The sequence below is a fragment of the Coturnix japonica genome, chromosome 6 (assembly GCF_054131305.1).
Source record: "Coturnix japonica strain WE chromosome 6, WE-NBRP24, whole genome shotgun sequence".
Lineage (NCBI taxonomy): Eukaryota > Metazoa > Chordata > Aves > Galliformes > Phasianidae > Coturnix > Coturnix japonica.
In genome coordinates this window covers 25,496,150-25,511,405 of record NC_140668.1, presented here as the reverse complement: position 1 = coordinate 25,511,405, position 15,256 = coordinate 25,496,150, and the positions used below count along the sequence as shown (strand labels likewise).

The following is a 15,256-nucleotide window of genomic DNA, read 5'->3' as shown; positions in this document are numbered from 1 at the left end:
CACTCCTACACCACATCCCTTGCAGCCCTGCTACCTTCCTTCCAGGTGCCTCACTGAGATCCAGCAAACCAAGCCAGGAATAACCATTTCCATTTATAACCATTTGAATTATAAACAATAAATTTTACACACCAAAACAGGTCTTTAATCCTCATATTTCTCTCCAAAATACACCCAGACATCCTAATTCTCACTTGGCCCAGCCAAACAAAACAAATTAAGTCTCCAGCCCAAGTTTTCCAGGAGTTTAAAAAAAAAAAAAAAAAAAAAAAGCCCCAAAGCATTAAAAGTTTTAAAAAGAAAATTACAGCTAACATATTCAAAGCATCATCACTTCTAAAGGTCTCCTCAATTTTTACCTAACTTCCCAGAAAACACTGTCTCAATAGTAAAGCAGAGAGTTTCTCAGAGAAAGACAGAGCAGCACCCAAAGAAGCTTTGCAGAAGGGACCCCAGCCTCCAGCACACAGGCAGGGCTGCCTTGCAGCAGGGAGGAAGGAGGGCACAGCCTGGCAGCCTCCGTGCCTCCCGGCCTCACCACACTGCAGGACAAGCCCAGGATGGGCAGCTGCCAGCCAGCCAGCCCCAGAGAGCACCTGGAGCCCTTTAGCTTCATCATTATGAGGTTTTAGTTCAGGCTGCCCTTGGTGCCATGGGACAATGATAAGGCCCATGGGGACCCTGCAGGAGCTGCGGGAGCACACATCCCCACCACAGCAAAAAAAACTAAAACTGGCTTTGTGATAATTGTAAAAAGAGGGGGGGAAAGCAGTAAAAACCTTGGGAGCTTTTTCATGATTACTAATTTAACATACAAACTATGTTTTATTGATAATTCCAATAGCAAATCTGCCTTTTGCACACATTGTGGATGACTAAAATAAGATGTGCAAGAAGAGAATCTTGTGCCTAAGGCTTTTTTTTGTTTAGGATAATTTGCTATAGAACTCAAACAAGTCAAGGAGGAGATATTCAATAGGGAAGAGCTGAGTGTTGCTGCTCAGTGTGCTCCCAAATCCTGCAGCAGAGCTCCATCTTCGCATGGTGCAGCCACGCGTTGGGTCACCAGTCAGGTTCCCAGTTAAATAAACTCTTGATGCAACAGCACACCAGCTTCAAGGATTTGGCTCTGCGTGTGTTATTAGAAATGGAGGTATAAACTCCAGAGAGTCCGCAGCACAAACATGGCTCATTTGTCTGGAACGATATTATTTGGCAGGGAAGTAAAAATTAATACTGTATGTTTTGGAAAGAAAAATTATTTTCCCTAGATCTCACACACATAAATAAATGAGGCATATGGAAGAGCAGACCCAGAGCAGCTCGAGGGTAGTGAGGCCACCGCAGCTGAGAACGTGGCCTGGGGGCTCCCCATGGCCCTGCACTACAGCATCACCTCCATGGGGTCAGGACACTGCCTGGCACCCAGCACAGCTCCCTTCCCGAGCACATGCTGCACCATCAGCTGTCAGTGGAAAACTTACAGCAGCTGCAAATAACCACAGTGCTGTTAATGTGTAAACACAGCTTTCTGCAGCCTCTTCCTTGCATTTAAATCAGTTTCACTTGAGGAATAAAAAAAAACTATGTTTGTTTTAGCAAGGCTAACCAGTCAGTGATGTGTTTGGCTGGGAACTTGTTATGTTTTGCTACTTTCTCATGTTGCTATTTCCATGTTCAAAGGCTAGTTAAATTATTTACACTACACTTCATATATTGTGTACAACACTTGCCTTGAAACAAACAGCAACTGCAGAGCTGAGATCGTTGAGCCCACGCCTTGGAACACAGTGCTGCACCTCGTAGGCACAGGAAGCCCCACCTGCAGCTCTGCCCAACTGGATGGCGGCATGGAAACGCTTAATTCTTTGGGACATGAGGTACAAGGTGAACAAACTGAGTGCTAGTTCTGCAAAAACAAACCTGTACCATTGTACAAACCTGCAACAGCAGAGGTGAACCACTGTCATTGGCACCACAGCCCAAGTGCATCACCCACCTCTTCACTGTGTTCACATTCACCAGTTGGTCTCCATAATGTACAACCAGCATCAGTGACTGTCAGGTGTCATTTCTGACACATACATTAAGGAATATTGGTGGCAAGGCTCAATTTCTACTGCTATTCCACCAATATCTGCCTCCGACACTGCAAGCCAAAGTAATACAATTATACATTGCCCAATTAAACTGGGCACAGAAGTTAGACAGCCAGTTCTCCTTGCCAAGTATCAACAGCCTTAGTGCTTGCCCCAGCCTGAGGCCTTACCAGCACAGTGTTCTCAACAGCAGCATCTGCAAAAGCCAAAGTAACATGCACTAATAAGGCACAGACCCACACAGTCCCTAATGACCTCAGCTTGGGCAATACGCTGCACCACTGTTGAGTCACCTGAAGTGAGGATTCTCCACCAGAAGACCCTACATCAGATGGAGGTCAAGACAGTAACCCAACCCCAAGGCTCAGAATTCTGCTCCATGTAAATTCACTCCAATTATATAAACTGCCAAATTAAGAAGTGAGGTATTTAAAAACAAAGGGGTTATAACAGAGCCACAAATACAAAAACAAACATCACAGATATCCGTAATTCCATTTCTTGCCTTGCTTGCCTATTGAAGTGCCATATGCTGCTGCAAGTGCTGTAGAAATATCATAATAAGATCATAATTATAAGGTTTGTTGAATTATAGAGTAAACAAGCCACTTATTTACATTTAAATACAAACACTGGTAATTGAAATGTCACATGCTTCTCTGTTCTCAGCTCCAGGAGAATAGCTATTTACTGACAGCTTGATGTGCCTCTCACCAGCAGCCCGGATCCATGATGCTCTGTGTCAGTCCCTGCTTGTCTGTGTTATTCCATTTCTACCTTCCAGCCCCCAGGCTCAGTGCCACAGCACTGAGGAGTGGTACAAGCTGGCAGCCAATGCTCCCAGGGGCTGATGTGGGGGAAAAAATAAAGTAATCAGACAATGGCTTTAGGAAACCAATTTTAAGATGACCTCATTGAAGCTGTGCAAAACCCAGCTGCAGATGCAGTGATACCAATCAGGTCTCACTAGGAGCCCAGCTCAGACTGAAGGTGAGCACACATCCAGAAGGCTCAGAAGTCAGAGCTGGCTTTGCACAAGCACAAGAGACACACCAGGATTTTGCACATGGTTTCTGCTCCCACATACTTTATTTCTGATAGCTCCTCACACCTGGATTGAGTTACAGCCTTGCTACAAGACTGCTGCTCTCCTGCCCCATGTGGAAGCCAAGGGTGGGGTGGGGGGAGGAATATACCAGCTTGGGTTAATGGCCCCATACTTCAGCATGAGTTAATGGTGAAGCTTGCAATTAGCAACAGCAGCTGCACACTAATGCTAAATTAGAGGATCTCAGTCACCTGCTCCGCTTCCCTGCACCTTCCCCAAAACAATCCCATCTTTTGGGTTTAATAATTAAATGACCCAAGGAGAAACAACTCTGAAAAAGCAGACAGGCACCTGGAGCTCCGTGAGAACAAGCACCACTTGCAGGAAAACAGGAGGAGAAACTGTCCTGAGGCAGCCACAGCTCAAGAGAAATCCCAAGACCTAATGGCAAGATGGGCTGCATGGCTGGAGGGCAGCAGAAACAGCCAACCTAAGTGGACAGCAGTACCTTCACACTGGGTCAGCATCATGAGATGTGACAGCCACTTCATTTGTAGAATATATGTTAACATTATTAGGGTAAGAGTGCTAATAGCGAGGGCAACTCTCCCATAATTACAACTCCCTTGCAGGCCCTGATTTCACACCAACACAGCAGTGGCAGCATGCAGCACAGACCCTGCTAAGGCCTCCCCTGCTGGGTTTGGGGCCACACAGATGCAACACCAAAGTGCATTAATGACTAGGTCTGATTCTAGCAGGATCCTGACTTTTGTGCTTTTCGGATCACTTTGGTATCAAAGAACTTCCCAGCGATGTTCCTATGGATCTTTAAGACCCCAACAAACACAGCCTCACTTCTTCACCATGCTGCAGATTAGGCTGGAAGAGCAAAGAACAAAACCAGCAACACAGGAGCAGACTAATGCTGTCTAAAACAAATAAAATGCCAACCTACAATACAGTGGGGCCATGTTTCCCACACCAATGCAAAACACCTCTGAACCTCACACTCTGTGCTTACAAATGTGGTTTTTCTTGTTTATTTTTAATCCAAGCATTGGATACTGCCCCAGCAACCACCCCTACCCACTCCCGGATTTGCAGTGGTGAGAAGGCACCAGACCCAGTCTTGCCTCCAGCAGCACCATCTCAACAGGCTGCTGCCACATAGCACAGCAATGGCATTCAACTCAGTTACTCCACAGACCATACAACTTTATACAAAGGAGAGAAGACACAAAGAGACACGTGGGCTGCAACCCTTCTCTAGGAACTGTTAAAACAGCCTGAAAACATCTTCATCTTAACCTCTCCCCTGAAAATAAGAGCATTGCACATTCTCATCTTTGTTTCATTTTTGCATACTTCGCTTTATCTCCTCTTTAAAAATCATAGAGGTGAATAATGGACTGAGAATAATGCATGTATATTTAAAATATAACAGCCCACACAAGTCAAGACAAGGATACATTCTTCTTCAGCACAGTAAATTAAAAGCTAAAGCAGTAAATCAAATTAAAAATAATAGTAACAACAAAGTCATGTAGTAAGATGGATAAAACCCTTCTGAGAGGCTCTGGTGAGCAGCCATTGCTCCATCCCACAAGAAGCTTCACCACGTTGTTGCCTGTGGAGCCATCATGCTCCATACAAACAGAACATTTGCTGGAGTTCGCCCTTTTCCTCTAGAGGAAAGCACACACAGCCCCACTCCTGCCCCTCCCTAAGCTGGCACGGCACCACAACTGAGCAGCACTCCCCACCCAAAGCAGGCAGTGATACCTACCATGGATGTGAGTCCTCAGGGGTTGCCCTCCACCTCCCCAAACCCTAAATGCACCACAGTAGCTCCCCCAGCACACCAGAGATACTGTACTGAGACACCCACCTTGAACAGTCCATCACACAGCCACGTGGTCCTGCTCCCACATCCTTACTGTCCCACACTGCTGCCTCAGGTGCACAAGCTGCCCCCCCTCAATGCAGCCCTTATATAGGGTCTCCTCCCTTCTCCAACAGACATGGAATTGCCTTCAGCTGGGGGCAACCTGCAATTCAAGTGGCCTAGACCCACCTGCGGCTGCAGTCACTCACACCACAGCTGCATTTTAACCTCGATTACAAAATCCACAGGAAAAACCCAGGCTGTTGTTTCTCCATTTTTGAAGAGTAAAGTGATCTTCTATAAAAAATGTGAGAGCCATCGCTCTGGCTTGTGGCCATCTCTGAAACACAACTGAACAGGTGACCACCATTGAGGTCCATGACCAAGGAACCCCAACCCCATTGGCATTGTAGGGAAGCCCACAGACCCACTGGGCTGCCAGGAATCAAAACCACACAGAGGGCCAAGAAATTGTGCCTGCAGACAGAGATTTTAGAAGGGTCACTGCTGATTGCTGCTTCTACTGTCATAATGAACCTCCTCGTTCTGAAAGTCACTTCAGGAAAACCAACAGCCTTTAATGAGTTCAACAGTTTGGAATGACTTTCTAACAATTACTTCTCTGAAATTTCTTTCATGGGATTGAAGGTTTTTCTCGTATCAGATTCTCTGGATTTCTCATGGATTATGCATTTCTCCAAAACTCACTATTTGCAGATTAAAGAGAGAAAGGAGAGTTAGAAAGGACACAATAGAAAAAAGATCAGTAAAGAAAAATAGTTTAAATATTAATGACCAAGGGGGAAATGGAAACACATTAAAGGCAAATGTGAGAGCTTTTAAATATGTTATTAAAATTGATTTATAAATGAGACTCTTCTTTAACCAAGTGCTTCAGCCTTCACTCCTTATTTCCTTCTGCTGTCTCTCCAAGCATTGGTGTCACCACCCAAAGCCTGTGCATCAAGGCAAGATATCTGCAAAATAATTAGGCTGGTGATGACTGCGTGCTGTTCAAAGGGGAAAACATCACCCTGTTAAGCACCTCAGAGAGGAGATGAAACGCCGGCTGCCACCAGCAGCTGCAGAGGAACGTGCAGGGCATCGCCCCGTGCCCCAGCGCTGCTCAGCACCAGCCCCAATGGGAGCAGAGCGGGCAGGGCAGGGAGCTGCACACCCCCAGATGGAGACACCTATTGGTTACAAAGGCAGAAAGAGACATTTCCTGTTTTTTGTCCTTGATGGACACGGCAGCAGAAGCACATTGCACAAACCGTGCCATTAATGCAGCCCAAATAGTGGGAATTATCCTTGAAAGGAATCAACCTTGTAAATCTGAGGAAAAGCACCGGTATATATTTAACAAATTAGTCTCCGTGTATTTAATGTTCACGTAGATAGGCAAAATGCTTTATTTTAGCGCTGCTGTCTGCCATAAACCACCATAACGTTAGAGGTGAAAACTGCAAACAGAAACATAAAACATCACTGAGAACCACAGAGCTCATAAGTTTGATTTTGTGGTGAGAACGCTCCACAGAACTCATTCTGAATGTCCTCGTAAGATCCTTTTTATAGCAGGTTATGAATCATCACATGATATCTTTAAATGGATGATCAATACTATATTTTCCCATAAAACGTTTGGTTTGAAATCCGATTTTAAGTGCATTAGAGTTTTTGTGCAACGAATGAGTGAGTGTCATAATAAATTGTCATCGGATACGAAAGAAATATGGCTTAGATTAATTGCCATATTTATTTATGAGTCTATAAAATACATTGTGAAAGTCCTGGCACATTTTTGGGATACCAGCTTGAACTTTCAAGAAAGTTAAAAGCGTTAAGTGAGACTGAGAGTAGATTTATTATTGGAATGTTTTTAATTGCAGTTCCAACCAGGCACAGGTATTAGAATGGTTGTGCCCTTAATGGCCACGTCTCATGTGTTTTTTCTTTAAAAATGATATACTTCCCATATTTTCATTGATTTTATGAGATTTATTGTAGATTAGCACTGCCTGTGTGTGAACTCCCCAGTGGTCCCTGCCTCCCTGAGCAGCTGGCCCAGCCCTCAGCACCTCCAGAGCATGGCTGGAGGGAGACGGGGGGTATAGAGGGGGTGTGGGGATGCATCCTGTGTGCAGAGCAATGGGACCAATGGACCTCAGGGTGACAGCAGGGGTCCTGCTCACTGCTCCCTCCTCCAGGGGCACAGCAGAGCAGATTCAGATGTATTTGGAGCAGCAGGCTGAGCCCTTCACTCAGGCTTGAACTAAGGGAGAGGCTCCTTGGGGACAGCTGATTTGATGGGCTGGGATGAGGTGTCCCAGGTTAAGTGCTTTCGGTTTTTGGTATGAGCTATCAAAGCAGCTCTTCCTAATGTGCAGCAAACGCTGCTGGGTTTTGGTAAATGACAAATGAAGGTAAATAAGGCGGCAGCACCAATCCCCACGTTTAATGGTGCACGTAAGCTGGTGATAACTCATGGAAAATAAGGCACCATCGCATGTAACCGACACACTAATTAAAGCATAGATCCTGGAAATTACAGCGAGCAGACTAGGAAATGGAATAAAACTGTCATTCACCGCCACAGAACAAAGATGACGAACGATACCTATGGAAATACAGATAAGAGCCTCCAGCTCAGAAGCAGCCCGCTCACCCAGACTGTCCCTCCTCGTCAGTGGCACAGCAGCTGTGAAAGGCCAAGGAGACACTGTATAGTGCAATGCCCAATAGCACCAGGTGAGCCTGGCATCCAGCTCAGCTGTGCCAAAGGAGAGTTGGGTCGCCCTGCTGCACAGTTCCTTTACCAAAGAAGCTTTTCCTCAGGGGCCAAGCAAAGTGAAGGTCCACTCAAGGCCACCACACCGCCCATGGCTCCATTGGCTGTCACTGCACCTCCCTTCTGTGCCCCCCACGACTCTCCCAGCACCATGGCAGAGTCCAGGAGCATCCAACACCAGCAGATAAAACCATTAGGCTCTTCAGATTGCCGTAAGTGCATGGCTTTCCTAGAAGGCAGCAACACCTTTTTCATGTTCCCTTCTGGAGGATGAAAGTCCAAAGACAACCAGAGTTATTCCCACTGTATTCCAAAGGTGCTCTATAAAAGCCCCCTTGCCCCTCATGTTTCTCTCCCAGCTCACAGGGCAGCACATTATCCTCCCATTTGCACCTTGCCTCACACCAGTGTGTGTCCCACGCTTGGCTGTGCCAGTTCTCCCCTCCATCCTGAAAACAGTTCTATTTTCTGCTTGTATGCTAAGCAATTAAAATGCTTTATCTCCAACAAGATATTAATCTTAATATTGTCCTAATTTGTTTCATCTTTTTCTGCCTCTCATGCAGAAATCGGTCTTGACAATAGCCACTGAGATAAGGACAGTGCCCAGCGAGCTGCACAAAGCACCATCATATACACTATTTTAGTTTGTCAAAACAATTAGTGTTCATTTTGGCTTTATTCAGTTAAATCTACAATGACTGATCAGTATAAATTATGTATTAGGCTGCCCAGCTGTACTTGTTTATTCATGCATGGACTTGAAGAATTTTCATTTTCTCAGTACAAAAAAAAAGATGCAGCCAAAAGAATCCCCCCATATTCTAAAATATAAAGAGACTTTATTCTCCACCACATTTTTGCTGCGTGTTTTTGAAGCTGCTTTGTTCCTGCCCCTCTCAGAACGTTATTCTTCCTGCCCAGAGCCGCTGCTCTAACGCTTATGTCAATTAACCTATTATTTCCTTCGCAGCTATCGGCGCCTGCGTTTGCATTGCTGCAAAGCACGCACTGCTACTCTCACCCCTTCCAATTACCTCTAAGCAAAGAGGTATCACAGCTAAAACAAACGGTGTTGGTTGTAAAACGCGTGCTGTTGTGCTCCCCTCTTTCAAGAATGTTTGTGAATTGAGGGGATTGCTGAGGCTCTGCCTGTGCTCACAGCCACAGCCCTGCCTGGGACAGCTCAGTACAGGCACCGCACTGGGCACATGTGGGGACAGCTCAAGTAGGGCAGGGATGGCAAGAGTTTGGATAAAGGGAAATCTGCAGTGACCACTTACAGCACCAAATCACCAGTTATGCTGCTCTGAGAGGCAGCAAAATGGAATCAAATTGCACATTGCTTCCCAAAGCACCGAACCAGGCTGAGCTCAAGATGCTGCTCACTGAGAGCTGGGGATAGGCAGAGCCCTGCTTGCTGCCGGGGCCTAAGGGCAATTCATGGGGTGGCTCCTGGGCACAGGAAGGAACAGAAGGAACAGAGTGTGCGGCAAAACACTTCAGCAGGGCCGAGCATTGCAGGAGCAGTGCCATGGATCAGAGCTGGGCTCAGCTGAGCGTGCCCAGCAATCAGATGCACTCCCAGGTTGGCTGCATAGCTAAAGTCAGCAAACGCAATGCCTGCTTCTTTGGGCGGACAACACATGCGCTGGCAAATAATAATAATAATAATAATAATAATAATAATAATAATAATAATAATAATAATAATAATAATAATAATAATAATAATAATAATAATAATAATAATAATGTATAAATTAATAAATGAAGGGGAAAAAAGGAGGAAAAAAAAAAAGAAAAAAAAAAAAAGGACAAATGCCTCAATTTTGCTGAACGAAGTGCTTTAGAACAAGTGGTTTTATTACTTTATAATTAGCATAATTTCCCCCGGAGGGATTCTCGCAATTAAATAATTAGCAGTACCGCTCCCCAGGGGCGCTCCGTGAGGACGCTCCCAGCCGCCCCCGCAGCCCGACCCGCACATCGCCCCGCCCGGCCCGGAGCGCAGCTCGGCAGCGCCACCCGTCGGGAGCGGCACCGGGCAGCGGGACGGGAGGAGCGGCCGCCGGGCCCAGCGCCGGCACGGGGACAAGTTGTCGGTTTTGCTTCTTTTCTTTCCTTTTTTTTTTTTTTTTTTTCTCTTTTTTCCTCCCCCTTTTTTCTTTACTCCATTTTTAGTTTTTATTTTTGGTTGTTTTCCTCCGAAAGCAAATCGCGGCCGGACCCTCCGCAGGTGGATCCCCGTTTACCACCCGCCGATGTCGCCTCAAAGGCAAACCCATGCGATGGCCGCTGCCGTCAGTTCATCGCTCAACGGTGCGGCCAGGGCCGGGCTGAGGGCGGCCGTCCATCCCTGCCCGCCCCGACCCCTCCTGCTGTCGGCTGTAGGGCTGTCGGCGACCCGAGCCCGGCTCCGCTTCTCTGTGGGGTAACCGGGGATGGAGCGGCAATGGGATTCCGGCCGGGAGTCTGACGGAGCCTCTTGCCCTCCGCCCGAGCCCTGGGGAGGCACTCTCGCTCAGGGCTGTGACTTCCCCCTTTATCACTTTTTTTTTTTCCTCCGAGTCAAATTCGGGTTGCTTAAAAAACAAAAGGAGCGGGACCAAGAGCGAACCATCCGCCGCCTGCCTCCTCCCCAATAGGACGGCACAGCGGGAGCTGCCGGTCCCTGCCCCGTCGCATCCCCTACCCCTATCGCTGTCTCTGCCCCCGGCCCTGCCCCGCTCTGCCCTCTTCTCCCCATCCCTACCCGTACAGCCTCCCCTGCCCCAATGCATTTCCCCGTCGCTGTTCCTATCCCTATCCGTATCCGTATCCCTATCCCTACCCCTGCCCTGCCCGCCGCTGCCCGCCGCTGCCGGCAGCCCGTGACGTCAGCCACCCGCTCCTCGCCCACCGCGGAACGCTCGAGACCTATAGAGCAGAAAATAATACACCAAGCGGGCTCCGTGTCTTGCGAGCCCGACGTGATTTCCCCCCTCCTTCAAAAAGAGAGGGGAAAAAAAAAAAAAAAAGAAAAAAAGAAAAAAAAGAAAAAAAAAAAAAAGAAAAAGGGGGAAAAAAAAAGCCCCTTTGCGCTTAAACTCTTTCTACATGTGGGGTGGCTTTTTAAACTCTGTCTATCCAAACATATTTATTCAGAGCGATGGGAAGCGGGGGGCAGCCGCTTTTCTTTTGGTTTAAGGCAGGCAGGGAGCCCCCCCCGCCTCACATGTCGGGCTGCTTTTCTTAAGTGCAATCATCTATAATTGAGCATAAAAAAAAAAAAAAAGCAAAAGCCATCCGTGGCAATGTGTGTGTGAGAAGGTGCATCCCGAAGCGGGGTTTAGTTCCAATCGATCTTGGGGGGGGAAATATTGTCTATGGGCCAAAAATAAGGAGCGGCTATGTCTTTCTCCCAGTTCGGATACCCCTTCAGCACCACTTCGCAGGTAAGGCGAGTGAGCAGCACTCACTTTTGTTCAGATTCCGCTGCTGCCGTCCAGATGTCTGTTCCCCCTCCCTTTTTTTCCTCCCTTTCCCTTACTTGGAGTCTTTTTTTTTTTTTTTTAAAGGGCACATCTGGAGCCTTTCTTTAAAAAATGTGCGTGTGTGTTTATGTCTCGTTCGTGTTGTGTTAGGCTTAAACAAATAGCTCGCACTTCGCACAGCGAAAAGCGTTTGGGAAACCGGTGCTTCCTGCCCCCGCTCCCCTTCCACCGCTCACTCGGAAGCGCAACAAACAAACACACTCGCGGTCGGTCCGTCCCTCCGCGCCGCGTTCTCCGGGCGCCGCTCCCCGCGGAGCCGCCGTCGGACCCCGGGGCGCCCCGCACCGTAACCCGGGTCGGGTGGGACGGTTCGGGAGCCGCGAGCGCGGTGAGGTGCGTGTGCCTCCCCCGATCGGGAAGTTCGCCGTCCCTTTCAACTTCTCCAAATCGAGTGCCTTCGATTGCGTTAGCTGACATATTTACTGCTTTGTCTATTGTCGAATTAACTGCAATCGCAACTTCTTGCCTTGAAATCGATGCAAACGGACCGAGGGGGGCGGGCAGGGGGGAACCGCGAGGATCTTTGGCCGTTTTCGAGAGAGACCGTTCCCTCCGAGTTCCGCCCGCTCCGCTCCGCGCGTCCCCGCTCCCCGCGCCGGGAGCTCCCCCGCCCCCGCCCGCCCCCGCCGCTCCGGGGCTGCCCCGCGGCCGCTCAGCGCTCCCCGTCTCTCCGCCGCAGTTCCTGGTGCCCGGCAGCCCCGGCGCGTCCTGCTGCGAGCCCGCTCCCCGCTCCGGCCCGGATGCGTCCTCGGCGCCGGCCGCCGCCTCGCTGTGCTGCGCCCCGTACGAGAGCCGGCTGCTGGCGCCCGGCCGCGCCGAGCTCAATGCGGCGCTGGGCATGTACGGAGCCCCGTACGCCGCCGGCCAGGGCTACGGCAACTACCTGCCCTACAGCGCCGAGCCCGCCGCCATCTACACCGCGCTGGTGAGTGAGGGACCGAGGGAGCGCCCGACGGCCGCGGCGGAGCGGCTCAGCCCTGCGGGGCCGTCGAGGGCCGGGGATGGGGCCGGGGTCGGGGTCCCACCGCTGCCCGCTTGCCTTGCAGAACCCCCAGTATGAGATCAAGGAGGGCGCCGGCACTCTGCACTCGGGGATCGCGCAGCCCGCCGCTTACTACTCGTACGAGCACTCCCTGGGGCAGTACCAGTACGACAGGTAACCGCGCCGCCGGAGCGCCCGGGGAGGCGGCCGGGAAGTTGGGCGGGCAGGGCCGGGGTAGGGTCGGGCACCCCTCACGCCGCTCCCGCAGGTACGGGCCGGTGGATTTCACCGCTTCGGCCCGGCGCAAGAATGCCACGCGGGAGACGACGAGCACCCTGAAGACGTGGCTGTACGAGCACCGCAAGAACCCGTACCCCACCAAGGGCGAGAAGATCATGCTGGCCATCATCACCAAGATGACCCTCACCCAGGTCTCCACCTGGTTCGCCAACGCGCGGCGGCGGCTCAAGAAGGAGAACAAGATGACCTGGTCTCCAAAGAACAAAGCGGGAGAAGAGAGGAAGGAGGACGGCACGCGGCACGACGGGGAGTACGGCGCGGGGAGCGACGGCCGAGGTAGGGCAGGGCGGGACAGGACGGGTCGGGCGGCGCGGAGAGTTCCCGGGCCCCGCACCTGCCCTGAAGACTCATCGCCCCCCTCCCGCTGTGTGTTGAGCAGAGCCAAAGAGCTGCAAGGAGGACAAGGAGCTGCGACTCAGCGACCTGGACGACCTGGAGGAGGAGGACGAGGAGGATGAGGACGAGGAGGAGGCGGGGAAGGCGGCGAACGGCCGACCCGGCTCTCTGCAGGAAGCCCCCGGCCCGCGGAGCGCCTGCAGCGTGCCCGGGCCGTGCCGCGCCTTCCCCTGCTCACGGGCCCCCGCCGCGGCTCCGGCCCCCGCCGCCCTCGCCCCTCCGCCGCCCTACGCGCCCCCGGAGAAGCCGCGCATCTGGTCGCTGGCGCGCACGGCCGGGGCCAACGCGACGCGCAGAGGCAGCCCCGAGGGTCGCGGCACGGAGGAGGGCGGCGGGACGACGGCGGAGCTGCCCCCGGCCCCCGAGGCCCCGTTCCGGAGCTCCGCCTTCAGCCCCCAACCCGTCCCGCGGAGCTGCGCGTCCCACCGCGGCCTGGGGCAGCCGTGCCAGTACGCGGCGGGCGAAGGTACCCGCGCCGGAGGGGCCGCGGGGGCGGGGGGGACGGGGCGGACGGGGCTGCCGCCTCCGGAGCGCTCGCGGCCCTGAATCGTGCCCGGCGCCCCGGGGAGCGGCGGGGCCGGGTCGGGCAGAGCCCCCGCGAGCTGCGTGTGTCTGTGCAGGCTTCGGGCGGGGCGGCGGGGGCGGCCCGGGAGGCGCCGAGCCGGGCGGGACGTGCCTGGAGCGGCTGCGGACGGCCTTCAGGCCGGTGCTGAGGAGGTGAGGTAGGTGAGGGGTCGCCCGCTCCGCCCCGCTCCTGGCGCTGCCCCAGCCGGGCCGGGCACGTCCCGGGGCTGGTCATCCCGGGGCTGCTCGTCCCGGGCCTCTCACTCCGCCTTTCCCCCTCCCCTCACTCCCGCAGGGCATCCTGCCCCTTCCTGAGCGCCGGCGGCGGGGCTGGGGCTGCAGCCAGGCTCTCGCCCTGAAGCAGGAGGCGGCACTGCCCAGCGCCGAGCCCCCGGCCCGGGCACGGCGGGCACCGCTGCTCGCAGAGCGGGCGGAGCGGCCCCGTCCGCGCTTCCGCTCGTTAAATAGCCGCGATTGATGTGTTTACCAAAACCAAGACTCAGTTTTCCTCCCGTTTCCCCACGTCGTGCTTTTGTTGTTATTTTTCCCCCCAAACCCGCTGGTTCCATCGCTCGGAGCGGTGGTGCACGACGCGCAGACCCCGGCAGCACCGCCCCGGCCGCTCCGTGACCCTGCGGCACTCAGCGCTGCCCCGGGCGGGGACGGGGGGCGGCGGTGGTCGGGCGTCCTCGGTGGGTTCGGGCCGCCGCCTCCGCCCCGGGCAGCGCTGCTCTCCCCGGGACAGCCGAGAAAGGGAAACCGCATCTCTGCATTCTTTCTGTTTAATTAAAAGTGTCATCAAACACTTTGTGTTCGGACTAATAAACCAAGCAGGGATGAGGAAAGAATGTTTCTTTGTTCCTGTTTCTAGAAGCAGTGGCAATAATTTAAATTAATAACTGCGGTAATTAAGAGGTCATCTATAGATCAAGCCGATACCTGCCATTTCCAAGTTCACCGGGGTCAGCATTTACATTAAGTCATTTGTGGTCAATAGAGTCCAATGAATTCTGCCTTAATAAATCAGGGAAATCAATCTTGAATATCGAGTACACTTTTCTATGTTTACCCAAGGTACCGAAGGCAGCGGAGGGAACTCCTGGGGGTGCGGACGTGGTGCCCGGGGAAGCGGATGGGCAGCAGGGCCGGGCCGAGGCGGGGTGGGATCGCGGGACTCTGCGGTCCCGGGGCGGCCCCGAGCGGCGCGGTAGCTGCGCGCTGTGCCGCAGTGACCCGCAGCTTAGGGTAGGAGAAATTAAGCTGCGAAAAGATAAACATTGTTTCAAGTGGGATTTGAAGGATTAGGGCCTGTAATAAAGAGTATTAGGCCCTTTCGGAGGGTTCTCGCAAGGCGACTTGGTCGCTCTTCCCGTGTCACCGGCGGGGACGGGTGCCGCCTCGAGGAACGCAGCACGGGGTCCCCACGCGGCTCCATCCCGGCGGCTCCGGAGGGGATGATCTGCGGGGACGGAACGCCCGGAGCCGCCCGTGGGAGGCGAAGCCCCGGAGCTCTCCCGGCAGCGCCCCGAGGGGCGGCGGGGGCTCGGCGGGGCCGGGAAGCTTTGGGATGCCTCTAAGGCGGGCACGAAGGTTACCCTCCGGGAGCCTTAAGATTTGTGTTTTTTATTACTTTGCCTCCCTTTTTATTAAAG

The 15,256-nt window shown here is 52.4% G+C and overlaps 1 protein-coding gene and 1 long non-coding RNA gene across 3 annotated transcripts in view; one reads left to right on the top strand and one right to left on the bottom strand.

Annotated features, from left to right (window-relative positions):
- The window catches only part of LOC107319199 (uncharacterized), a 142,665-nt gene that overhangs the window by 27,074 nt on the left and 100,335 nt on the right, over window positions 1-15,256 (bottom strand). The gene's annotated exons all lie outside the window — the stretch shown is intronic.
- Window positions 9,929-14,647, top strand: IRX6 (iroquois homeobox 6). Of its 2 annotated transcripts, none has more exons than XM_085551782.1 (7): window positions 9,929-11,263; window positions 12,042-12,287; window positions 12,409-12,518; window positions 12,613-12,920; window positions 13,024-13,506; window positions 13,661-13,757; window positions 13,900-14,647. In XM_085551782.1, the coding sequence occupies exons 1-7, from the start codon at window positions 11,219-11,221 to the stop codon at window positions 13,961-13,963; spliced, it is 1,353 nt and encodes a 450-aa protein (XP_085407908.1). In that variant the 5' UTR covers window positions 9,929-11,218; the 3' UTR covers window positions 13,964-14,647. The 2 variants fall into 2 exon arrangements, with proteins under 2 accessions (XP_085407908.1, XP_085407909.1); XM_085551783.1 differs by lacking the exon at window positions 9,929-11,263 and adding an exon at window positions 11,468-11,695.

Excerpts from the sequence above, each read along its gene's own strand:
- IRX6 (XM_085551782.1), top strand. The coding sequence starts at position 11,219 with ATGTCTTTCTCCCAGTTCGGATACCCCTTCAGCACCACTTCGCAG. Across the intron at positions 12,288-12,408 it reads CCGCCATCTACACCGCGCTG|AACCCCCAGTATGAGATCAA; the intron begins GTGAGTGAGGGA and ends CTTGCCTTGCAG. Across the intron at positions 12,921-13,023 it reads CGCGGGGAGCGACGGCCGAG|AGCCAAAGAGCTGCAAGGAG; the intron begins GTAGGGCAGGGC and ends TGTGTTGAGCAG.